We start from the raw sequence: 25,192 nt of genomic DNA on the forward strand, positions 1-25,192 counted from the left end.
CAAATCCCTTTTCCTGCCCCTAAAAAGCCCAGTAGTCCTACCCCACTGGCAGAAGGTCAGACCCACACTGTGTAAGGCCTGGCCAGTACTCTTATGTATTGTAAAGTCCAGCCAAAGAGCTGCAAATTGCAATGGCAAATCCATTTCAAAAACTGGAGTACAAGAGGGAACCCACAAACAGCCAGCCACACAATGTTTCCCAGCCTAATCCTAAACTCTATCCCAAACGGAACAGCAGTTCACCCTCTGTGATATGAGGGTCAGCTACACCAAATACATGCTCTCCCAGTATTCTTGGTAACATTCATCCAAATATGGAACACTTTATGGCAACATGTGACAAAACTCAGTCACCAACCAAAAATTAAAGTGCACCAATCACAACTTACAGAATGGAAAAAAAAATTGTTTTGTGAAATTTAAAAAAGTCAACAAATTATACTGAATGTTTTTTAAACAAAAAAAAATTTGATCAGCTCTAATAAGAAGTAACTGCTGAAATCAGGAGTTACTGTGAAGACTTGTGTGAGATGAAATTGGGCCAAACTGTATATCCAGCATTCTTTGTCAGCACTAAATTTACATTTATGCTTAAAAGTCTAGCTCAAACCCCTGCACCTGTGTGGAATTTCACTGAAGTCAATTTGACTCCATGTGGGCACAAGGGTCCATATTAGCACATCTGTTTGCAGAGTTTATGAATTTTATATTCTTTAACTTTTCATGTAAAACCTAGTCTTACAAATTTCTTTACTATTAAACCTTTCATAATAAGGCATTGTTTTCTGTATGGTCACATTTGTACAGCTTGGGCCTGACCCAAAGCCCATTGAAGTTCTTTTTGACCAGATTGTCTCGCCTATAATTTTTAGAATATCTATTCCTATTTAGCACTTACATTGTTCTTTATGTTCAGAACACTGTCTACACTAGCTAATTAATCCTTACAATAACTGTGAGGTAGTTATATTAGAATTGTCCTAACAAGAAAAGCAGTATCTAGAAATAAGGAAAATTAAAGATAGAGTAGCTGTTGTACTGTTCAAAGCAAATAATTTGTCAAGAGTGTTTGAAAAAAAGCTGTTTCTAAGAAAGCACAATGAATCCCCATTTTGAATTGTATCCTCAGTTTCATGACCCTGTATATCCATATGAAGCAACAACTGAAATAACTGGGGTGGGGAGGGAGATACTATGCTGTTCTATTGATCTGACCAAGGAATTTGCTGTAATACCATTACAAGGATCAAAGAAAGAAAAAGTAATACTTTAGGCTAGAATTTACGTTCAATATCTGCTTTTCTATTCATTCTTCTTGCTAATTAGATTTTAATAGAACACCCTAAAAGCCGCCTCCAAAGATATAAACTGTATGTTCCAAATTTCCTTCGTGTCAACTCTGTTTACTGACAGTAACAGCAGGATGATCAGTTCTGCCAATAATGTGGAGAAATTCCACCTCTTTATCTATTTTTACTTCAAACCATTCCCAACACTGGTACCAAAACCTCTCTGAGGAATTGAGCTAGGATTGCTAACTATGCCACAATGTACTCAGCTAAACATTATATTAATAGTTGTACCAGGCCATCCACAGTACTTGTTATTTTTGGATATCATTTTATTTTTAGTATATTCCAGGTACAGATATAATCTTACAGAGATAATCAGGACAGAAGAAAGAAAACTTTTAAATATAAAAATATATTTTTAACAATAAGTAAAGAAAATTAAATAACCAAAGAACTGTCTAAAGCATTCTGTTAAATGCTGCCTTCTTTGCTCAGTTTAACAGAAAATCAATTAAAATGGAAATGTAAAGGCCATTCTGCCTAGCCCCAAACATTAAAAAGTCATAATATTTGAATCTACATAATATAAACTGTCTTAAAAATCATAATTAAAAATAATAAATTATAGGGTTTTCTGCCTTCTAATTTTTGAGTCTCCAGCCCTTCTTCAAAAATGATCATTTCTGGCTCAAATTCAACCTTTAAGCATGCATGAAAATGTGAATCTTTCCCATTGGCTGTTTGGAGCGGGGATTCCATCTGCCCTTTCTTATGCCTGGGATTAAGTGATATCATTCTATCCTTTCCCTTTACCGTTATCCTTTCTCCTTTCCTTCCTAGTCTCTTTCCTCCCCCCCATCCCCACTCACTTTCTCCTTATATGCTCTGCATAATTTCTTGTCGTCCACATATGTTCCCTCCCTTTTTCTCTCTGTATTCTGCCCCACTCCACCTTCCTCTTATTCACTTGAACCCATCTCTGTCTGCCTCCTGCATTATCTTGCTGACACTCTGTGAGCCAAGAGTGTCTAAGTTTTATTCTGTGGAAAAAGTCAAATTCCCTTTTTAATTATGATCAGTGGGCCAGGGAGTACATTTAGGTCTACATATTTCTCTCAGTCATCCTGAACCATTTTGAACTTGAGAAAATTTTCTAATGGATTCACTCAATGGCTGTGAAAACTGAGGTAAATCATGGCATATTTGTATTGCAGCTTTGCATCAAAAGGACAACATAGAGTCCTTGCTGGTTTTTTTTTTTTTATGAGTTGATGTTGTGTTGAATATGCCTGTTGCTTAAAATGCTGTAAATCATGAGACTTTTTCCATTACAGGCAGCTTCTGTATTTAACTTGCTAAATCTATTTTACATAGATAAATATGGCCTCTTTATCATATGTTTACCTAGAACCAACATACAAAGTACAGTTTCCCTTTGGGATTATTTTTTTTTTCTTTGTAAGGGTCCTTCTTCTAAATACAACTTTTCAAAGTATTTTAGCAATTAAATGGTGATTACAGACATTTCTGCTATAATTTACAATAATATTTTAAGTCACATTCTTTTAATCATGGGTTACAGTGGCATAAAGTTCAGATTCCTGGAGTATGGTTCACTGTGCACCAAAATGCAGACCAAATAAGTTGGTGATGCTTATTTATTTTCCATTTGAAAGTACTGATATTTTGGCCACAAACTGGATTTTAAGATGGAAGATAAATAAGCTTTGCAAACTCATTTGGTTTGGTTTATTGTATTCTACATATCTGTCCAGTTTTCTTAAAGAGCCTTTGAGAGGCATTGGCAAATAATTTTTTTTAAAGTCTATTTTAAAAAAAAGGTGTGTTTATACTGTCAGTCTCTGAGTCTTTTAAAGTCCCAGCTTGAATGGAAATTGAATTGCAAATATGCCTTGAATATTTCATTTGAATTCTTAGATTTGTAGTTCCACCCATTTTTGCAAAGTGCTGAACTCTTCTTCTTTTTTTTTCCCCTTCGGTCTTGACTGTATGGACAGTAGTGCACTGTAACTGAAGTGTAAATCTACAGCACACTACCTGGCCGCATGTGTGGACCCAGCTACCGCTCACTAAAAGTTCCATAATGCACTCTGCTTTAAAATGGTAGTAGATCAAAGTGGACTGTGGAACTTTTAGTGAGTGGTAGCTGTGTCCACATGGCCAGTAAATGTATGGCAGGCTAGTACACTATAGATAGTACACTATAGATTTGCACCCATCTTATTGTGCACTGCCCATATAGACAAGCCCATATTATGTAAATTAGTGAATAGTCTGACACTATATAACCTTGTGCTGTCATTCAGTAAGCAGGTACTACTGGGAGAGGTGATGATCATTCAGTAGGTGACACTCTTGCCTCTTAATCAGTATCTTAATTAAGACAGAGGTTAGACCACTGTGCTGATGGGTAAGATGCAATAGCAAGGTTCTGACTGTTGTGGTCAATGAAGATTGCATGGTATGTCTATACAGCAAAGAGAAACCCACAAACTGGCCCATGCCCACTTACTCAGGCTTGCGAGTCTTGGGCTGCTGTGTAGACTTCTGGGCTTGGGCTGCAGCCCAAGATCTGAGACCTTCCCACCTCAGAGTCCTAGAGACTGGGCCCAGCCTGAGCCTGGAAGTCTACACAGCAATGAAACAGCCCCACAGCCCAAATCCCATGAGCCAAAGTCAGCAGACATGGTGCAGCCGTAGTGTCTAGTGCTGTGTGGACATATCCTAGATGTGTTTACCTTGTGTCCTAGCCTAATTCCTACTTAATTAATTAGATTCTCTCTACCTAAATTCATTTTCCTGTAGTTTCAGTTGGAAAGATGTTCTTTGCTTTTTGTTCTAAACTTTTGTGTATTTATAAACAACTGCTGTTTTCACCTGAGATAGTTTTCATGATTGATAGAGATCCTTGCTGCTGTTTGTGAAGGCTTTGGGATTCTTTCAGATGAAAGATCCTGTGCAAATGCAAGATCAGCTGGTTAACACTCTTTCTTAATATTCATTGTGCACCTAATTGCATACTTAAAATTACAGTTCAGTGTAGGAAGAACCCTGACTTAATGAAGTAATTGTCACAGTCTTAACATTTGTTGATATGGAGTTTATTGCATTAATATGAAGTATGTTTAATGAACTGTCAATTTGAGTCCTAATGAGTGTTCAACTTAAAAGTAAAGATAAAACGATAAATGTAGCACCAAACTGCAACATTTCAGAGCTGTTTCATAGTAGCTAAATCTTCTTTAGCTTCACTTTGGGTATTGGGTATCAATGGAAGAAAGGTAGGAAAAGGAAAGATAAAGTCAAAGGGGATTTGAGGGGTCGGGGGGGGGAGGGAACTGGTGTGAGGGGCAACATGGGATCATATTAGATTATTAAACTGCTTAAGACAGTTGGTGAATTTTACTCTGCTGAATAAAACTGTGCCAGTAAGTTGAGAAGCCATGGAAGGGGGTGTGCATAGATGACTGTACATCTCTTTAACACCATCCTTAGAAGAGGCAGGAAATCGTGTTTTATCACTATGTTGCTATATTTGGTGTTTTTCTTTAAAGCTCCAACTCTTGGACTATTTTGATTATATTTGATTACTTTGTAAGAGCTAGGTAATAATAATATTATATGAGAATTTCAGCTTAAAATTAAAGTGAGTTTCTAGCCCTCGTGGTTATGGAGAAATGCTTGAAAACATGAACCTTACAGCTCAAAATCCAGAAGGCAAATAACAAGATCAAAATGTATTATTTTTTAAAATCTCATGATTTTTCAGGGCATAACTCATGAATTTTGATCTCTTAGATTTGGCAATGCTGAGTAAAGGACAGATGGTATTACAGTTCCACATGCTAGGAAGCAAGGAGGGAAAGATTTTTGAGTTAGAACACCAGTCAGATCGCTCCCAGATCATTTTATCTTCTTTACCATCAAATAAGCAAGGAATCCTTCTGCACTGTTCCTTCCTCCTCTATTTCTTCTAAACCCTTTTCTCCGCTCCTTACTAGGCCCCAGAGGGAGGAGAAGAAGAAGAGGAACATATTGGAGAAGATCAAGGCTTTGGTTATCCCCTCCCCAGTGGTTCAGGGGAATTTCTTGCAGAGAGGATGCGGATGACAGAGCTTTAAGCTCTGCCATTGAACCCCTTGCTGACAGCAAAGCTGCTCCTGCATCTCAGGAGAGACCTCTGGATCCAGCTATCTCCACATCTCATGGACCTGATACTGGCCATCCTAGAAATCTGACTTCATATGTATAGGAAGTGGGTTTCACTGGGCCCTCTTCCCTCAGCATTATTGCCACTATTTATCCAACCTGGAGACAGCAGGCATTTCCCAATAAGCTCCCCCTCTCTGTCTCTCCTGCCAAACTGTTGGTATTTGCAGATGCAGCTTAGTTATGTTCCTTGCCTGTCAGCCATACCCATCATCCCAGATTGCTGGTAAGCTCAGCATTTTGGGAATTCTCTTCTCCTCACCTCACCCTCCCCTGCCTAGTAGCACTTCTAGCACTACAGTAGTTCCTTTCTTCTCCGGACTGGTACAGTCCTTGCCACTAGCATCAATTCTGCTCACTCTATTCTCACTCTATCTGGGCTTCCAACAATCTCTTAGGTGCTCAGGCAAACTCTGTACCTGCTTTTATGCAAGCTTACAACTCTTGGAATTGGGTTTCCCTTTTAGAGTCTCTTCTCCTGGATGTAGTCTCATTTGCTTTCCCTCCAAATAACAGTGGAAGAAAGACAACTCTCTTGCAGACTAGCTCAGTCATCAGCAGTTAGTTGCCTGGGAGAGGAGCCCCAGTATTCAGGTTTTTCAGTTAAATATAGTTAAAATTTAATTTCAACTCAGTCTGACAAATGCCAAACTTTCTTGTTTCTGCTAGAGAAATACCAAACCCAAAATTCTGGGACTGGAGCATGAAGCGACATCTTGCCTTCCCTGATCTCTCTCCACTCAAAATGTCACTGAAATAGCAGGCAAGACAGTGATGATTATTTTAGCTTCTTAGAGGCACATGGCCCTTTATTCTCCTATTTAATTAACCTCCATGCTGGCCACTTCTCAAGACATCCAACCTTTTATCTTGGAGTTCATTGTTCCAGGCCTAATCCAGTCACTTGAGATTAATATGGAAATTGAGTAGTGCTGGTTCCAAGAAAAGACTGCCGTGGAGGTTGCAGATTGTCTTCTTGAATAGGAAACCTTCCACTAACATGATGGGTCTTTCTATGGTTGTGCTTCTGATCAAAACATCATGCACTGTTCCTCTTCTATAAAGAATATTTTGGATTTTTATATTAGCAGGATTTGAGGGGGCTTTAAATCAGAGTACTCTGGGTATAAGATTCTGCTATTTTGGCCTTTGAGGGCCCTATTACTGACATAGATTTTAGCTTATTTCAAATAGCTTTTCCATTTCCTTCTCTCACAGAGACCTTTACTTAATCCTATCACTCCAAAATGCTCCTTAGCACAGAACCTCCTATTGATTCTATAAGCCAGGTTTCATATTCCTGACTCTGAAAGTGACTTTGTTTATAGTTATTTCTGAAAGGAGGACTGGAGAATTAAGTTCTTTGGTTATTTCTCTTCCTTCCAGTTTTTGTCCAATAAACTGTGAACTCTGGCTTCCTTTGGAGCTTATTCCCACAGTGGACGCTGAGTTACATCTTAATTGTTTTAGCTACCTTTTTTCCTCAGGACAAGTGTTTACATTCTTTTAGCTGTTAAAAGATTTCAGATATTTTACTTGTCTTGTTCCCAAGACTTCAGGAAAGTTAACCAGTTGTTCTTTGAAAGTGTTGCCACTGCATGGTCCCATTTTTGGGATTGGTGCCTGGAATCAGTTGACAAGCGGTGTCAGTTCGGACCATTCACCAACCCCTTCCCCTCCTCCGTCATAGAAGATTCTAAGGTCATAAAACCACTCTGGCCATAGTTGCCCTTCAGTTCCTTCTTAATAGATATCGTGCAGAAAGCTCACATTGTATGCAGTGTCCTTGACACGTTTCTCAACAGGTGGTTTGGTTTGGGGTTTTTTTTGGTCAGTTACTCGCCTTTCCTTAATTTCAGAAAGGAGAAAAAGAGCCTGTTCAGCATGGACATCATGAGGATCTGCATGGAACAGAATGGTTGCCACACTCCTACTGACCAGAACGCTCCTTAAGCCCAGTCATAAATGTGTAAATCCAGCATTGTCTTTGGAGATTGACTTGTAGAAATGGGCAGACCACCTAATACACCTTTACTGACATGTTGGCCGATAAGGTCCAGTTGAATAAGTCTGGTGATGTACGTCCAGCATTAACTTTTGAGATTGGCTCTTCAAAATGGCTCTATGTCTTGCTTAAACAGAGTCCAGGTTCCTGGTCTCCTCTGTCTGATGAATTCTGGTCCTGTTGACTCTGAACTGCAAATGGAGTTTGATGATCAAAATAACTGGTAATAAGGTCATAAATACATCTAAATCAACCTTGTCCAGTGCCAAGGATTCAGCACCATGGACCATGGTGGTTTGGTGCTCCAGTATAATCATCGTGAGTATCCCTGATCTGGTTAATTGAGTATGGTGCTGAGGAGCCAGCACTACTGACTCGGGAGATTCACATGCAGAGTTATTACTGCATACTGCAGTTATATTGTTATCAGCAAGTACCCTTCTTCTTCGAGTGCTGTCCCTGTGGATGCTCCACTCTAGGGGATGGTGCATCCCAGAGCCGTTGGTCGGAGATTTTCAGTAGCAGTGCCTGGTCGGGATGCACACACTCAGTTGGTATCTCCTGTCTCGTTGGAATCTTCCTGAGTGCATGCGTCCCGCACCCTCCTCAGTTCCTTCTCAACCGTCCTCGGCTGAAGATGGGATTTAGGGCAGTGCTGCCTTTTCTTTCCTGATCTCTATTGGAAACAGTAACAAAGAACATAGAAATAGTTATTAGTTACATCCCGGTCATTTCCCTTCCTTTAGTATAGTTACATAGTTAGTTAGTTTAAAAAAAAAGGTGTGTTTCCTGTCAGGACTCCATGCCACAGTCAGATGGGCACTCACATTGTGTGAAGTGCCTCGGGGACACCCACGTCCCCGTGAAGTGCCTCCATTGCACAAGCCTCAAGTCTACGTCTCGGCGCGACAGGGACCTGTGGCTTAAAATGCTTCTGATGGAAAAATCCCTACAGCCGCTTTCAGAGACAGGGAAAGTTAAACCTGCTCCCACACACTCCCCGGCCAGATCCGAACCAGTTGGGAGCATTGCTTCACCTTCCCTGGAGCGGAGGCTATTCGGGTCTTAACAGACAACATAGCATGTATGTACTACATCATCAGACAAGGGGGAGCCCAATCATATTCCCTTTGCATGGAAACCATCCGACTATGGAATTGGTGCATACAACATCAAATTCTACCAGCACCCCGTCAATAGACCTCTTTGCCACAACCCAGAATCGAAAATGTCCCCTGTTTTGCTCCAGAGCGGGACTTGGGACTGCATCCCTAGGAGACGCATTCCTCATCCCATGGAACAACTCTCTCCTGTACACCTTCCCACCAATCCCTCTGCTACACAGGGTTCTTCGGAAGATCGTAGATGATAAGGCCTGGATCATCCTTATTACCCTGGCTTGGCCGAGACAGATGTGGTATCCCTACCTACTCTGTATGTCCTCCCGTCATCCACAGGCTTTCCCCAACAGGCGAGATCGCCTTTCCCAGGACAATGGATGGGTTCTTCACCCCCAGCTCCAAAAGCTCCACCTCACAGCCTCGTTCCTTCATGGATTCAAACCCATGAACTAGCCGGTTCCGAGCAAGTCCGATACGTCCTCCTGCATGGTAGAAAAGACTCCACTCGTAAAACCTACCTGCAGAAGTGGAAGCGTTTCACCCTCTGGTGCTCACATAATCACTTAGCGTCCAATATGGTGACCCACCCTAACATTCTAGACAACCTACTGAAACTAAAACAGGATGGACTTTTGCTCAGCTCCATCAAAGTGCACCTGGAGGCGCTTACCACCTTCCATGACCTATTAGAAGGTTATTCACTCTTTACCCACCCCACCATAAAACGATTTCTCACGGGCCTGCAAAATCTCTACCCTGAAATTTACCTAATGGCGGCTACATGGAATCTTAACCTCATTCTTCACGCTCTCATGAAACCTCCATTCGAGCCCTTGGCTACCTACTCTCTTCTCCATATGTCCATGAAGGTAGCTTTCTTAGTTGCAATAACATCGGCAAGCAGAGTAGGTGAAATAAGCGCCCTGATGGCCCATCCTCCCTACACAATCTTCTCCAAAGACAAAGTCACTCTGAGACCACATCCTAAATTTCTCCCTAAGGTGGTATCTACCTTCCACCTCAACCAACCTATATACTTATCTACTTTCTATCCCAAATCTCACAAGACTCCACATGAGGCAACCCTGCATACTCTCGACGTCAGGCGAGTAATCGCCTTTTATTTAGACTGGACTAAGCCATTTCGTAAGTCCCCACGACTTGTTGTCTCCATTACCGAAAGATCGAAAGGTACGGCTATCTCTAAACAATGTCTGTCCAAGTGGATCTCTGACTGCATCAGATCCTGTTATCGCACACAAAATATTTAACCACCCGAAGGCATTAGAACTCATTCCAATCGAGCTATGTCGACATCCGTTGCATTCTTACATAATGTACCCATTCCTGACATCTGCAAAGTGGCTACATGGTCATCTGAACACATGTTTGCCAAACGCTATGCTCTCACACAAGACACCACAGCAGACACCATAGTAGGCCATAGTAGGCCATACTACTATCTACAGTACTCACTGCCGCATCTCCAAAGTCCCACAAACCATCCTTGGTACTGCTAGACATTCACCTAGAGTGAAGCACCCATAGGGACAGCACTCGAAGAAGAAGAGACAGTTACTCACTTTTCAGAAACTGAAGTTCTTCAAAATGTGTGTCCCTGTGGGTGCTCCACTCCCCGCCTTCCTCCCCTCTACTTTGGAGAACTAGTATAATTCTCCACAGTAGAGAAGGAACTGAGGAGGGTGCAGGACGCATGCACTCAGGAAAATTCCAACGAGATGGGACATACCAACTGAGTGCATGCATCCCAACCAGGCACTGCTACCAAAAATCTCCGATCAACAGCGCCAGGACGCACCATCACCTAGAGTGGAGCACCCACAGGGACACACATCTTGAAGAACTTCAGTTACTGCAAAGTGAGTAACTTTCTCCTCTGTCTGTTTTGAAGGTTGCCTCAAGGGGACTCTAGCTTCGAAGACTACCATTGCTAGATGGATTAAAGAATGTATTTGTATAGCCTGTGAGCAGGCCAACTGCTTTTTAGAGAATGCCACTGGTGGACAGACTGTGGTGTCTGTCTGAGTTGTACAAGGCTGTAACCTGGTCATCTCTGCACATGTTCATCTCGGTCTCAAATGAATCTTCTGTTTGCACAGGACACCCAAGTTGGTAGAAAGATGTTGAAAGTGGCATATTAAAGTACTGCTTGCTACCTTTGTCTTTAGTGCTTACTCCTAGAAAGGGAAATGAGAGAGATAACAAAGGGAAATTTCTTGCAGGTAATTCTGTTTGTTGTGGTCTCCTCTTCTCCTTTTCTGTTCCTCACCATTTTCCCCATCTGAGGAAGGAGTGGAGTGCTGTTTATTCTTTTCTTTCTCAGTTATGTCTATCCTTATTTCTGCTTTGGAAATATCTATGGGAGGGATCTGAACAGGTCTTCTTATATGAAATGTTCCGACTCTCAAATCTTTTGCTTCCTTGCTTCTTGGTAGGTGGAGCCTTCATGCCATTTGTTCTTTATAGAAGAAACTAAGTCAAACAGAATTACTCATAATCCTTTTCTTCCCTAAAGAATTTTGAGCTGAAGGGGAACTCTGACCCAGAAAAGTACCTGAAACAGCTAGTAATGCCTTTAGCATGTTGGGAAGTAGGAAGCTCATAAGTGCAGTAAGTGACTTTGAGATCTGATTTTATTGTCTATGTAATAATAATAATTATTGATTTAATTGTCATTGGTAGATTCATAGATTATACATTTATAGGTCCATACGCCAAGGAAAAAACTAAGGATAGTAACATTGTTGGTGGTGGTACAAATGGGAGGAAGTGTGGGAGTAGATTAGTACTTGTGTTTTATCATAGTCAATTTGAGTTAGTGGTTGGATATCCAACAAGAGACAACTGAAAGAGAAGCAAAAATGTGAGAGGTCAGTGATAAGACACTGGGGAAAGATACAGGATGAGTCAGAGTAGAGATAGTAATTGGGGGACCTTAACCAATCCCATGCCTCCAGAGATGCAGTATAGAAGAGGGGACCATGGGCACCCACATAAAGAGAGAGAGAAGAGGAAGGGGAGACATTCAAGAAAAGATTGGAGAGGTAGAAGAAGAACCAGTTGAGCACAGATTCATGAAAATTAATTGTGACAATTCTATTTAGTTCTTCAAGTAAGTGTTTCCGAACAAATAGGTTCCTTACAAATCTCTCCCACTTTCTCCAGTGAAAATGGGGGATTTTAGGTGCACAGAAGTGGCACAACATTCTGACTGTTTAGATCACGGTATCTTCATATTCACAAATTTTAGTGTTTGGGGGAGCAGTATTTTTAGAGCTGCTATTTTGAGAATTACTTTCCTTTGCCACTTACACCAGCTTTCTGAAGTACTTTCATCCCAGGTGTCACACACACACACCATCTTATGTTACTATAGCAGTCAAATCACTAAATAATTTGGCCTTTTAAGTCTCTTTATTCCATTATTATTCATACTGAATTGTATGAGCCTATAGAATTTGATTCTGAACAGTTTAAATGTGATCCATTAAAAGGTTTGCCTGGCTGTTACCATTTATGGGATAGTTTTTCCATATTTTTGTAGGATTTTCCATGTTTTTACTTTTAAACATGTAGAAAATGTTCTAGTTAAAAGTACAAGATGGTTTAAATACTTTTATACAGCAAGGCTCACATTACTTAAAATCATGGTGTTAATATGGTTGGTAGCACTTCTCACTGCTGTCTCCTCAGTATACCTTGCATGATCCCTGAATTGCCTGTGAAAGCAGCACTGCTGCTTGTATGAGACTACCCTGGTACTGGGGCCCTGACCCATGCACCCTGATTTTGGCATCCTTTTCTCCCATTTGTGAAGTGATAATTTCTGCCATACAAAAAGATGCCATAATAGGGCAGATCCCCAACCAGTGCTTTGGTGATTGAGGTTGGAGTGTTGGCTATAATTGTTAATTCTGAAGCCTAATAGGAAAATTGAAATGTTAACATTTTAAATAATTTCACTGTTAAACATCTCAGCAGAAACACCAGACCGATCGGGGATTGTGCCTGGTTCTTGATACCGTGGGGGATTGTGAATAAAATACCTCAGCTTTTGTTTCCTAGTCTTTCCCTACTCAGATTCCTTTTTAGGAATGGGAAGAACACACAGATAGAAAGTTGGTGCACAGTGTCATAATATATAGATATGTCTAGCTGAGAGCTTAACAAAGGCTCAGTTATGCTGTGTAAAACAGATACAATAATGTTCTGCTATATTTGGGGATACGAGTGCAGTGGTGGTTCTAATTGCTCTATTCTCATTTATGCAGACAGACATTATTAAACATCCTCACTGGTCTTTTCTGTTCCATTAGAATCATTTTAATGTTAGCTTTCATTATTGTGTGAATTACCTTTAGTCTGTATTATTAAATCTAATTAACTGAACATACACCTTAGAAAATCCAGAGGAGTAGCATGCCTTGTGTAGGGATGCATATCTTTTAAAATGGCACTACACCATAGAAGCTACACAGGGTTTTTTAAGGCTGAAGACTTTAAGAAATGACAAAACCTTTCCTAAGGCCCAGTTCTTAGCTAGATTTCCAATGATATTTTTAGTAGTTCAATTTATAATAAAATGTCCACATTGCTAAGAGCCTTTTATCATTGTCTACTGATAATGATTGCACATTGTCCTCAATAACATATATTCTCAGTGTTTTAATGGGTTTGTCTCCTGCGAATAATTTATCATTAACAAGTTAATTATTTATCATTCTTCTCTAAGGAGCTCATGAAATCAGAGGTTTCTGAATTCTAAAGGTATACCCATTTATGAAAATCAAAAGTAATTTGTTTTTCATGACATAACCAGGTGATAATAAAACTAGCCTTCATCAATTTCTAGGCAATCCACAGAGATATAACAGTTCATATGGAATTACAGTTAGTTTACATAGAGATCAAGTACATTATCTGGTTTTAAAAAATGTTAAAAATGTCCTTATCTTTATAATTATTTTTAAAATGTAATTTACTTGAGAGCTCTGTCTACAAATAGTTCTGTAAACTGAGCCCAGTAGTTTAGTCTGCAGGGGTTGAAAGTGAACCAAGCAGCTAAAGGGTCACTTGGAAGGTTCAAGTTTGACCTCAAACCACAAAGAGAAACACCCAGCAACAAACTTGCTCCTCTCGCAATGATCCTCTCTACCCACCCTTGCTATCAGAAGCTCAAAGTCACTCCAACAAGACCCTGGCCCTATTCCCTGAAAATAGCCAACACGGTAAGAAGAGGAGACCACATGGCTTTTTGGGGACAGAAAGGAAGTGGCTATTAGAGAAGGAGAGGGGAGAGCACTATAGGAAGTTTCCTTGGTGTGCAAGCCACCTCCACCCAGGTTGCAGAATTTTTTTGAGCATAGACTGACAGTCACAGACTCAGATGTCCAACACAATACTCAGTTTGAGTAGCATGAGATTTGATGTAATTAACACTAACACAGCCCTAGTGTAACTGTGTAGCCAGTTGCTCAATTACACTTTTGTTCAGTTTTGATTCACTTTTGATTAGAGGCCAAATAATCAGGCTAAATGATGCGGTATGAAAAAGAGACATATATACCCCTCTTCTCTGGGAAGCAATTCTTATCTCACCATGTTCACCTTATGCAGGTGTGCTTCAAAGATATGCCCTCAAAATGACTTATATTTAATAGAATCATAGAACTGGAAGGGACCATGAGAGGTCATCTAGTTCAGTCCCCTGCACTCAAGGCAGGACTAAGTATTATCTAGACCATCCCTGACAGGTGTTTGTCCAACCTACTCTTAAAAATCCCCAGTGATGGAGATTCCACAACCTCCCTGAGCAATTTATTCCAGTGCTTAACCACTCTGACAGTTAGGAAGTTTTTCCTAATGTCCAACCTAAACTGCCCTTGCTGCAATTTAAGCCCATTGCTTCTTGTCTTATCCTCAGAGGTTAAGAAGAACAATTTTTCTCCCTCCTCCTTGTAACAACCTTTTACATACTTGAAAACTGTTCTCATGTCCCCTCTCAGTCTTCTCTTCTCCAGACTAAACAAACCCAGTTTTTTCAATCTTCCCTCATAGGTCATGTTTTCTAGACCTTTAATCATTTTTGTTGCTCTTCTCTGGACTTTCTCCAATTTGTCCACAACTTTCCTGGAATGTGGCGCCCAGAACTGGACACAATACTCCAGTTGAGGCCTAATCAGCATGGAGTAGAGCAGAAAAATTACTTCTCGAGTCTTGCTTACAATACTCCTGCTAATACATCCCAGAATGTTTGGGTTTTTTGCAACAGCGTTATACTGTTGATTCATATTTAGCTTGTGATCCACTATGACCCCCACATCCCTTTCCGCAGTACTCCTTCCTAAGCAGTCATTTCCCATTTTGTATGTGTGCAATTGATTGTTCCTTCCTAAGTGGAGTACTCTGCATTTGTCCTTATTGAATTTCATCCTGTTTACTTCGAACCATTTCTCCAGATCATTTTGAATTTTAATACTATCCTCCAAAGCACTTGCAACCCCTCCCAGCTTGGTATCATCTGCAAACTTTATAAGTGTATTCTCTATGCCATTATCTAAATAATTGATGAAGATATTGAACAGAACTGGACCCAGAACCAATCCCTGCGGGACCCCACTTATTATGCCTTTCCAGCATGATTGTGAACCACTGATAAAATACTCTCTGGGAATGATTTTCCAACCAGTTATGCACCCACCTTATATTAGCTCCATCTAGGTTGTATTTCCCTAATTTGTTTATGAGAAGGTCATGCGAGACAGTATCAAAAGCCTTACTAAAGTCAAGATATACCACATTTACCGCTCCTCCCTCCTCTCCCACCCCAAGGCTTGTTACCCTGTCAAAGAAAGCTATCAGGTTGGTTTGACATGATTTGTTCTTGACAAATCCATTCTGACTGTTATTTATCACCTTATTATCTTCTAGGTGTTTGCAAACCAATTGCTTAATTATTTGCTCCATTATCTTTCTGGGTACAGAAGTTAAGCTGACTGGTCTGTAATTCCCCGGGTTGTCCTTATTTCCCTTTTTATAGATGGGCCCTATATTTGCCCTTTTCCAGTCTTCTGGAATATTGCCCGTCTTCCATGACTTTTCAAAGATAATTGCTAATGGCTCAGATATCTCCTCAGTCAGCTCTTTGAGTATTCTAGGATGCATTTAATCAGACCCTGGTGATTTGAAGACATCTAACTTGTCTAAGTAATTTTTGACTTGTTCTTTCCCTATTTTAGACTCTGATCCTATCTCATTTTCACTGGCTTTCACTATGTTAGACATTCAATCGCCCAGGGGCAGCTCCAGGCACTAGTGCAGCAAGTGCGTGCCTGGGACAGCAAGCCGTGGGGTGCGGTGTGCCGGTTGCCATGAGGGCGGCAGTCAGGCAGCCTTCCGCAGCATGCCTGCGGGAGGTCCGCCAGTCCCGCGGTTTCGACGGTGGGTAGATCACCCGCAGAAACGCTGCTGAATCCGCGTGACCAGTGGACCGGCGCTGAAAGCTGCCTGACTGCCGTGCTTGGGGCGGCAAAAAACATAGAGCCACCCCTGCAATCGCCACCAACCTTCTTGGTTTCTTTCAAGTTAGAAAGACTGTTATATGTCACCTTAAGATCCAACCCAACCCCAGTTTTACCAGTTCCTTAACTTCTTGTTCTGTACTTTCTCTTATCTCTGTTTCAGATACTACATTTTAAACCAGTTGCCCTTGAAGGTACCTGTACTGGGACATAGAACGAATATATCTTGCCTTTGATAATTTGTCTAATTTCTTTACAGTCATTAATATACAATGGTACTCCACAACCTTTACCTTTATTTCTGTCTTTCCTGAACAGCACATGCATCTGCAAGTTTGAGGTTTCCCTTCAGCCTCCTCTCTCCTTCCCTTCATCATCCGCTCAAATCCCCTGTGAAACTCAATCATAGTTTCTAGCTGCATATTCAAATCTCTTCTCTTCTATTCCATCAGCTCTATCAGGCAGTACTTCATACAAATGAAGCACCTTTCAGGTATCCTCTCCAAAATAATGTACACCCCGGGGCTTCCACATCCAGTCTTTTTCATTGTTTCTTCCATTCTTCATATCACTACCTCTGTAGCTGGCATAGTTTTTCCTCCTAAACTCCTGTCAAGAAGAAAAAAAACACCACCACACCCATCTTTCCTCAAACTCTCCTGTTTTCAACTCTGGTTGCTGGCTCCTGTGCTGCTAACTGGCCAGCTGCCTGCTTTTATAGCCCTGCTGATTATAGATGTCCTGCCCCTAATCAAGGTTCAGCTGTGATCAAAATGTCTGCTTCTTGCACAATACACTGCTCCCTATCAGACTTTACAAACTGAAAGCAAACCAGCAAGCCAACACACTGATGAACTGAAATCCACAATCATTCGGCACAATTTGGATGTTCTTTATTTTGTGTGTGCGTATGTGCATGTAGAAATTCAACAATACTAAAAGATTGTTAAAAGGAAAAAGAATTACTGCTTTTTCTAGCGAGATAGGAGAGCAGGTAGTCATGCTGAACTGCCTTAATGCTTAGAGCTTCATTTGTGCATCAGGAATAAAGAACTAAGAGGCAAACAGCAAGGTCCTTTGAAGCTAAATGAACATTTAGCAGGTGAGTCATAGAATAGAGAAATGGAAAATTCTCCAATTTATTATCATTAAAACAAACAACGGCCTGCATTGTAATTTTAAAAGACTCAGCTAAAAGACTCAGCACTGTTGACACTGTCAACATGGCAAAAGAATCCTATTTTTAGTCCCCCCCCCCTTTGCTGAAATTTGCATGCTTCCAGGTGTATGAGGTGATGTGATGATCCATGCTAGAATGTGCTTTGCTTGCCTTGTAAAATAAGGAGAGGCAAGGTTTAGAGAACAATGTTGCGCAAAAAAGGTAATTTTGAGTGTCGAATAGATGACTATACCAAAGGTTTTCCTTCAGAGTAAATAATGGCGAGTAAATACTCAAGCTAGCTAAGGAAACTTGAGAGAATTCTTGAAGATCTTTTTATTTCAAGGACACTGTACAAACAGTACAACAAGAGTCTTTTCTGTAACCTATGTATTTTCTTGGGCCTTAAATATCCCATGGTCTGAGTGTCTAGGTCTTTGTTCTTTAGAAGGTCCCTGCTCTTTTCTGCTGTGTTGTTCAGATACATTCCCCTCCAGCTCTTCCCCTGAAGAGTCCTCCTAGGATTTTTAAGGAGATTGTTTCTACAGAAATGGTTTTTGATGAGGAACACAACATGTGGCTATCATGGGAATGATAACACTGACAGCGAAGACAACAAGATTAACAATCTCAATGGAATTTGGAGATTTTTAGCCTTCCCTGGGAAGAAAATAAGCTCAGAATCTCATTTTCTTATAAAACGCTTACACTATCTAACAGAAATGATAGCATAACACGAACTATGGTAAATGTGGAGTGCTATAGTACCTCTTACCCAAGCATCTCAAACATACATGCATTATGTTCCATAATACCTCTCTGAGTAAGTAAGTATTGTTATGACTATTTTACAGATGGAAAACTAAGGCCCAGAGAGGTTAACTGACTTTTGATTAGCTTTACACAACCAGGTTGGTGTCAGAGCTGGGAATAGAACCTGATTCAAAGTTGTGTGTGATAGCCTCTAGGCAGTGTTCTTTCCTGATCTAGTCTGTTTGCATTCATTAAGAACTACTAGGAAATAGAAATTGATCATATTCAAGGGATATTTACAGTACAGTAGCAACCTTAAACATAAATGACAATCATATAAATTAATGCCATGCAGGCAAAGGTGCTCAGTACATCAGATATTAGTTATATTTTGTATTGGAGGAAAAACAATAGCTTATACTGTATATGTGGACCTGAAACCACAGCCCTATATTTGGCTTCATCCAATCTCCTTTATGATACTTCATGCAGAGGTCCCTGCTGGCAAACAGTGGATATTGATATACTGATAATACCAAAAAAAATGTTCTTTACTTGTGTGTACAAATTCATGCTTCTTTTACTGCATAAAATCCACTAAAAATTATGTAAATAGTACATAAATATTTCAAAAATTCTATAATACACTTTTTTTTGCACATTGAGACCATTGTTTATATTATATATAATTTTTAAATCCCTTTTAGCATTTAGCTTTATAGGATGATAAGAGGTATATTCATAAATACAAATTGAAAATTCATAGCTTGTTTTTTAAACTTAAATGTTCAAATGGAAAAGCAGAAAAAAAAGTATGCAAAATAACCAAGAATCCTGAAAAATATCTCTAAGCAGTTTTCAACAAGAGACACAAATGAAATCCCTTCAGATTTAGTGATACTGTTCTTTGTGTTGTAATTATCATTTATAATAATTTGGGAACTTCAGTTCCTCTCAGTGGAACTATTGGTAATTCAAACAAATGATATTTTATCTTTAATTAATCCCTCAAAGAAGTCACATTATTGTTGTCCAATGATATTCTCTCTCCTATGCCCCCAACCCAAAAAATTAAACAGCTGCAGTTATAACATTGAGGATGCAGTTTGTAATTATTCCACGACTATTATTTCTCTTCCTACAGAGAAATGCAATGATAATTCAGTGGCAAGGATAATTAAAAATTATCAATTTTGTTTAGAAGACAAGAAAAATTATAGCATTACATTAGTATTTTCAAAATCCTCTGGTTACTCTATACCTTTAGGAATAAAATAAGCATTTCATCTCCATTAAAAAAAATTAGCAACAGAAAAAAAACACCAGCATCAGCAGCATCATTTCTGTCCAAGAGAAATCAAATATAATTTATAAATGATGCTCCTATTTGCAAGGAATGGACTGTAATGCAGTTCCATTTTAATAGACCATTTCAGTTTAACACAAGACTTCCTTCACGTTTAAGTAAATTAAGTGGAAATCTTTCAAAGTTCCATTATGGGCTGTCTCCTCAGGTTGGCTGGCAGTTAAAGAACCTTGTAAATGCATTGCGGGAAGACCCAAATGGAGTGATCTTAACCTTGAAGAAACGTCCTCAAAACACCCTGGTTTCTGCTCCTGCACTTCTGAAGAATGTGAGGTGGAAGCCTCTAGCACTTCAGGTAAGAAGGTTGTTGAAACTGTACTGTGTTATGGTAAACACTATCTTTTGTTAAAGAGCAAGGTGATAGAGTGGTTATTCCTTCCAAAGAGAAGCTACAGTTGTAACTGTAGTACAGTTCATAATGACTGGTACTGTAAGCCTGTGACAGACAGAAAATTAGTGAAATGGTGCTGGGACACGCTCATGGCCCAAAGATCAGCACTCTGGTACTATCAGGCTAATTGTTTTTCCTCCATATCTTTGTATGAGTGGGGACCAAAGGAGTCCAAAGAGACAGAGAACAGCTGCAAACAATAATATATTCAATATATCTAACCATTCTGACCCAACTCCAATTCAGTTGCTTATGTCTCCAGCAAAAGCAATACAGCCCTTCCAATCATTCTACATTTCCATCATATCCCAGCAAGTCTTTTGTAATCTTTTTAAGGGCATTCCAATACTTTGGATTTCTGACATGGTCTATTTATTTTCCACATTTTTGGCCAACAGAATTATGCTTCTCCAATAAGGAGGAAATATTACAATGAAGGAACTCAGTAAAATTGTACATTGCTATTTTCACATTTTTTCCAATATAATGCCACTGTTCTTCATGAGTACCCTCTAAGAGCAGATTTTTGTCAAACAAGATGTCTTAGCTCTTTTTTTTTTTTTTCCTCCAAGCATCTTTCTTCTTTTTGGCACTCAGATGCACAGTGATGAAGACTGTATAAGTGCCTAGATAGACACAATCAAAAATTGGTATCATGAAATCTATCTTTTACAGCAAAAAAAATGCCAGACCTAACTTGTGATAGATTTTCCAGGCATTTGATTTATGCACATGCAAATATTTTATGCATATGTAAATTATGTAATATGTAATTGTTTATGCATATGTAATTGTGCCACCAGGGTAACTTCCCAATCTGAACATAAATGACTACTTTTGTGCACAAATGCAGGCTTTAAGTGCAGAAGTGGATTTTGAAAACAAAATATACGGTACACTGGCTGAAAATCTGGCCCTGTACACTATGTCTTTAGTATTGAATCTCTCATGAACTATGTTTTTTAAAGCATACCTTGCTTCCCTCCCAAGATTCACAGAAAATAAATATTATGCAGTGAGATTCTACTGTAGAGATAATCTCTCTGCCAAGAAACTGTTTAATGGAGACTCATGGTCATGTTAACAGGAATGCAAACAAACCTCAAGGCATTAAAGAGATGATTTGTTTATATAATCCTGTGACAGATCCGGATGAACACTCCCGCTGCAGGACACAAACTGCTGTGAGGGGATCCAGCCACTGAATCCCTGGGTGTTTTAAGCCTCTGGAGCCTGTACAAAGTCCAGGCACTGCCCTGGCTTTGGGGCTTCCAGACACACTCTTGAGGTGCAGAGTACCCCTTTATGGGAGCTGTGACTACGTGGCCCACTGCCTAGTCCCTGGGATCAGTGCTGACTCGTCAGACTTCCTTGTAGCTGAAACTCACCTTCTCCCAGAACTCCATCTGTATGGATGTTCTGGGCCCATAGTTTAACTTTTCAGGAGGCATGTGGTAGTAGGTGTAACACATATCACACACAGACTTACTTCACACGGGATTCTAAAACACAATTGCTCTTTACTAAACCCAAGAAATACACCAATAATCAGAGAGCCCTTTTGTCAATCTCACAAAAGGAATCCGTTTGGGAATCCTTTTAAGCTACTGCAGTGATATATAGAAATCTGCATTTCCATCATGAAACATTATGAAACCATATCATGGATTTACCTACACTTGGCCCAGGTACTACTCCTTTCACAGTGCACCACAGAAAGACAAATATTGCAGTGTTACCAACTCTCAAGATTTTCTTGGGAATCTCACAATAACTGATGTTTTTCTTAAAGCCTGAAATCTCTTCTTACATTTTAAAAAAGGAAGTTTGTAGCCCTCATGGTTGTAGAGAAAAGCTTGCAGACATGAATCAAATGTATTGGTTTTTTAAAAACTTACGATTTCAAGCATATCTAAAGATTTTGGGGAGCCTTACTCAGATATTTGAATGCTTGAGATGGGTGACATTGATATTTAACCTACATGTTCATTCTCACCAGCTCAAATAATCTCCCCCAGAAATATTTGATTTAACATATGTCTATTTACCCCATTTTTGGTCACAGTGGGAGCTGGATCAGGCTGTATGTGAATGAGATAATATTTGAAAGTTTGGCATTAACTGAACAGCTTACTGGCTATCAGTCTTTACTGGCTGCAAGTGGGTAAGGTTGGTGGGCTGTGGCCCTATATAATTGAATCAATAAAATCATATACACTTATGTGTATTGGCACATATGTCATGTGAATTATTTATGTTTAAAGTCAGAACATGTAAAATATTAGAAATGTTAAAACCTTTTTTTACCTAAACTTCCATTAATTTAAAAGTTTTATATTTTATGTTCTCAACACACAGTCATGCTCCCATTGAAATCACTAACAAAATTGCAGGTGAATACATTGGGATCGGAAGCTGGGCCTTAATTATTAACCACTGGCAAATGGGCTAGATAAAATGAAATGCCACCTAAAAAGTGCCCTTTATAATATATAATTTATGCCATATTCTTCTGTTTTCTCTAAGCACCAGAGCCTTTTCGTTGAGTAGCACAGTAAAATACAAATTTTCTGCCTGTTCTCCCAACTAGTACTTTATCTAAGGGATAATTACTTAGATTTGATGGGTGGAATTGAACCTTGTTGTCTTGTTTATTTCTGTACATCTGCAATAAATAAATGATGTAAAAATTTGTGAGCATTTTTCAGTCACCTTAATGTAATAATCAATGAAAGAAGTCAGCGAAACCAGAGGTCTTGAATTTAAAACTTTTACTGCAAGTAGACTAGGTGTGAAAAGTTGAACATTTATAAAATATACTTTAAAAGTCGTGTACTTGTAAGTTCATCAATCAATGCAGTAGCTATCTCTGTCTAATGAGTCCCCCATCACTATCATATCTGAATGCCTAACATACTGTTTTCTTATTTTCACACTGTTGGTTATTTACATATATGAAATGTGTTTATTTTGGGTTCTTGAGACCCTTAACACAGCCCTCATATACAAGTTCTGTTTTAATTGGTTGAGCTTTTAATAAATGTTTGTTTTGTGTAGAGAAACTTTATCATGCTAATTTCCCATAGCTTATTCCCACAGCTGTTTTAGCTGTCCTTGTTATAGGACTGCAGTAGGTTCCCAGTACAGCAGAACCTTTGCAATTCTGCATAATGGGCACACGGGGAGATTCTGTACTATCTGCGACCAGTTCTACATAGGCTGTCATGAAGAGGATTGGGAAAGGGTTCATGATCATATAGATCCAGTAGCCACATACACCCACATACAGGACAAAGGTGGTTATTTTTCTATACAAACCCAGGATCTGAATTAACGAACATGCATGAGTTAAAGGGCTGGATTCTATCTCGCCAACCCTTGTTCATTTTCCAGTTCGCTATTGTTTTATGGGTAGTGGACATGGTAGACACTACACATTTAATGCAGTGAAGAATACTCTGAGCAAGAGGTATGCTCTTATAAACTGACCACTGACTTTTGGAGCCAGGAAACCCTAGGCTCTAATCCTGAGTCTTGACACTAACTCTTTCTGTGGCTGTGGCTGACTCACGTGACCTCTCTATGTTCCATTTCTGTTTGGGGCATACTAATAGTTCTGACACTCAGAGGCGCTGTAGTGGGATGTTATGGAGAGTAATTAATCATTGGAAAATACTTTGCAGGTATAAAGAGCGATATGAGAGCTCATTATTTAAAGAATGGATATACTTAAGGGGAATTGTCAAAAACTCATTGTGGAGATCAGTATTTTTTCCCTGCCAATGACTACATCTGCTTTATTTAATGAAAAAAATCAAAAGATGATTTTCTTAAAATTGCCAACAATGCATACTTATCCTAGTATCTAAAATCCAAAATGTTTATTTTGCATCATCACAGTTACTTTATCATAACTATAATGGAATCATATAACTATCGTCTATTTACATAATGTCATGTGCACATAGTGCATCACAGCTGTAAACAATGGCAGTGTTCTTGCCCAAGGAATTCACTGGGTCATTCATAACAAAACAGTGACAAAAGTGAGGGCAGATAGCAACACAGAGGCATGGACTGTCTCTCGCTGTTTGTATAGAACCGAGTATAAAGGCTCCAATCTCAGGCAAGGCATCTAGCCAGTGCTTAAATACAAATAACAATTGAGATGGGGAGACCAGAACGGCATGCATTATTCAAGGTGTGGACGTACCATGGATTTATATAGAAAAAAATCATAATGCCACTATCTTATTATCTGTCCTTTTCCTAATGGTTCCTAACATTCTGTTAGCTTTTTTGAATGCTGCTGCACACTGAGCAGATATTTTCAGAGAACTATCCACAATGATTCCCGGATCTCTTTCTTGAGTGTTAACCGCTAATTTAGACCCAATTGTTTTGTATGTATGGTTGGGATTATGTTTTCCAATGTGAATTACTTCGCATTTATTAACATTGAATTTCATCTGCCATTTTGTTGCCCAATCACCCAATTTGGTGAGATCCCTTTGTAACTCTTGCAGTCTGCTTTGGACTTAACTATCTTGAGCAATTTTGTATCGTATGCAAATGTTGCCACCTCACTGTTTGCCCCTTTTTCCAGATCATTTACGAATATGTTGAACAGCACGGGTCCCAGTATAGATCGTTAGGTAAATAGTGGGGTCCTCCCTCTCCACTGTGAAAACCGTCAGGTTACCCTTTGTTTCCTTAGTTGACAATTTTGTTGCTGTTGCACAAAGCATAACTGAGTCCTGCTTACTCTTCCATAGCACTGTTACATTTGTCAAAAAAAGATGAAAACCCCTAAATTTTTACCTGATGTTTGTAGTTAAACAACATGTAAAATACAGTTTTGAGATCTTACATTTCTTGACTATAAAACGTGAAACAGTGACTTTAGGCCTGAATTGTCCCCAAAAGGCATTGATGGTGGAAAGTTCACCTGCAACCCAGTGACGCTCAACAGTGTAGTCTGCAAAGCAGGGAGGGCCAGGGTCCAGCTTTTCTCTTGGGCAGCTTCTGTCAGGACTGCTCCTATAATGCTGCTGCTGCTGCTTGCCATCTTCCCTCAGACACCATTACCTACATACAGGTACAAGGGAATGCAAATTGCTCCCATTCTGCCTTCAAGGCTTAATCGAGCCCTAAGTCTGTGCACTTAAAATGTATTAAGTGCTGTATAAACAATAAGCATTCTTATTATTTATCATCATTAGGGGTTTTCCCTATATATGAAGGAATATGTGTTTTTAAAAGCAAAAATGTTAGTTTCTCAATTAGCATAACATTTTAAAAAGCCGCATCTCTCTCATACGTCTAAGAGGAAAC

At 39.5% G+C, this 25,192-nt stretch overlaps 1 protein-coding gene and 2 long non-coding RNA genes across 4 annotated transcripts in view; 1 reads left to right on the forward strand and 2 right to left on the reverse strand.

Moving 5' to 3' along the window:
• The window catches only part of LOC128843372 (connector enhancer of kinase suppressor of ras 2-like), a 530,962-nt gene that overhangs the window by 308,798 nt on the left and 196,972 nt on the right, over positions 1-25,192 (forward strand). Inside the window, exon 9 of the mRNA XM_054040175.1 lies at positions 19,616-19,762. Coding sequence (XP_053896150.1) covers positions 19,616-19,762 — 147 coding nt within the window. The remainder of the gene's footprint in view (positions 1-19,615; positions 19,763-25,192) is intronic.
• LOC128843373 (uncharacterized) overlaps positions 1-25,192 on the reverse strand; it is a 236,307-nt gene that overhangs the window by 199,331 nt on the left and 11,784 nt on the right. The window lies entirely within an intron of this gene.
• On the reverse strand, positions 4,398-24,965 carry LOC128843375 (uncharacterized). Its single transcript, XR_008446240.1, has 3 exons — positions 24,807-24,965; positions 8,955-9,130; positions 4,398-8,203 (listed from the first exon to the last, which is right to left on the reverse strand). It is a non-coding gene; the product is annotated as an uncharacterized LOC128843375 (long non-coding RNA).

This window comes from Malaclemys terrapin, chromosome 9, assembly GCF_027887155.1.
Source record: "Malaclemys terrapin pileata isolate rMalTer1 chromosome 9, rMalTer1.hap1, whole genome shotgun sequence".
Lineage (NCBI taxonomy): Eukaryota > Metazoa > Chordata > Testudines > Emydidae > Malaclemys > Malaclemys terrapin.